Below are 1,587 nucleotides of genomic sequence, written 5' to 3' on the forward strand. Positions count from 1 at the left end.
GGGGGAAGCGGCGTGGTAGTGCCGGACACCAACCGACTGAAACCTCCACGATGACCGTCCCAGCTGCGATCGAGAGAGGCCCGGGAACCGATGCAAGGGACACACCGGGGCCCTCCCGCGCACAGAATGCATCGTCTTCGGCGCCACCGTACAAGGCAGTCTGGTTCCCCTACCGGACTGCTTGGCAGTCCCGAGGCGCTGATCTATCAGCGCCTAAGTTTGACCTCCACCGGGGAGCGGCGGCCCTAGCGCGCCTCGTCCAAGTGCGTCCGCGGCGTTTGCCGCGCCCCCGGCGGTTGATCCTCTCGGGGTGGGAGTTCCGCACCCGCACCCTCACCGCTGCCTCCTTCCAAAGCATAACCTGCTCACAGAAGGAGGTCACGGCCCTCCTCCCTCTCTCACTCGCCAACAGTGCCCCGAGGATCGCCGGCGGAGAGAGGTCCCATCCGATTTCCACGTTGAGGTCGCGGCGGGGTCGCGCCCACGCCGGACAGTACTCCAACGTGTGCTGCGCCGAATCCACGCTCGCATCGCAGTGGTGGCAACGCGCGGTCGCCTCTTTTCTGATTCGGTGCAGGTATTCACCAAGGCAGCCGTGCCTGGTGAACACCTGCATCACCCTGTAAGTCAGGGGGAGGGCATGTCGAGGCTGGCGCGCCATCTGTCAAGCAGGGCCCGTCGAGCCCGACTCTTAACGTCGGCGCCCACCGGGTTGACCCCGTTCGACAGACCCCGAGTGTGGAGGTAATTCTCGCGACACCTCAGTGCCTGCAGTTCAAACGGGGGAAATCCAGCGAGCACCGCCGCTGCTACAGCCGAAATGATGCGGAAGCCCCTCACTACCCTGATGGCCACCGTCCTGTGCAGCCTCCTGACTTTCAGGAGACTGCAGCGGCCGGCCATCAGGTCCTCCGCCCAGGTCGGAGCTCCGTAAAGGAGCCTCGATCGCAACACGCCGACGTACAGCCGACGCACTCCGACACCGGGCACGCCCAGCCGAGGCAGCAAACGTTCTAATGCGTTCGCCGCCGTCTCGACAGACGGTGACAGGCGCTCGAAGTGAGCGCCGAAGGTCCAGTGGCTGTCGAGGATCAGGCCCAGATATTTCATTCTGGTTCCGACCCCGATCTCAGCTCCCTCCAACCTCAAGCAATAACCCGCTGGAGGCGTCCCGTGATCAGCCGTGCGGCAGAACCACATTGCCTCGGACTTCTTAGGAGACACTCTCAGCCCCAATCCCTTGATCGCGGCGACCACGCGGGCCACAGCCAGCTCCGCCAGACGGACGGTTCCGCCACACGCCGCGCCCCACACCAGCACCAACATGCCGTCGACGTTGCACGCTAGCGCCGAATCCGGAGGCATCGGCGCCCGAAGCACCGCGTTGTACGCGATGTTCCACAGCAGCAGACCCAGCACGGAACCCTCTCAGTCATCCCCCCGCCACGGACGGTGTAGACGATGCTTTGGTCCCAAAGAAATGCCCAGACTACACCCCGCAGGTATGCGGGTGCCCGATGAAACTCGAGGGCCCGGCATATCCTGTCGCAGGGGATGCTGTTGAAGGCGTTGACCTCATTCAGCGAC

At 64.4% G+C, this 1,587-nt stretch overlaps 1 protein-coding gene across 1 annotated transcript; it reads right to left on the minus strand.

Moving 5' to 3' along the window:
* Positions 1-627: 627 nt before the first annotated feature.
* LOC125385465 lies at positions 628-1,365 on the minus strand. Its single transcript, XM_048407635.1, has one exon. The coding sequence runs from the start codon at positions 1,363-1,365 to the stop codon at positions 628-630; it is 738 nt and encodes a 245-aa protein (XP_048263592.1).
* Between the last annotated feature and the right edge of the window lie 222 nt (positions 1,366-1,587).

The sequence above is a fragment of the Bombus terrestris genome, chromosome 7 (genome assembly GCF_910591885.1).
Source record: "Bombus terrestris chromosome 7, iyBomTerr1.2, whole genome shotgun sequence".
NCBI lineage: Eukaryota > Metazoa > Arthropoda > Insecta > Hymenoptera > Apidae > Bombus > Bombus terrestris.

Bases quoted from the DNA above. Each gene is read 5' to 3' on its own strand.
- LOC125385465 (XM_048407635.1), bottom strand. From the start codon at position 1,365: ATGCCTCCGGATTCGGCGCTAGCGTGCAACGTCGACGGCATGTTGGTG.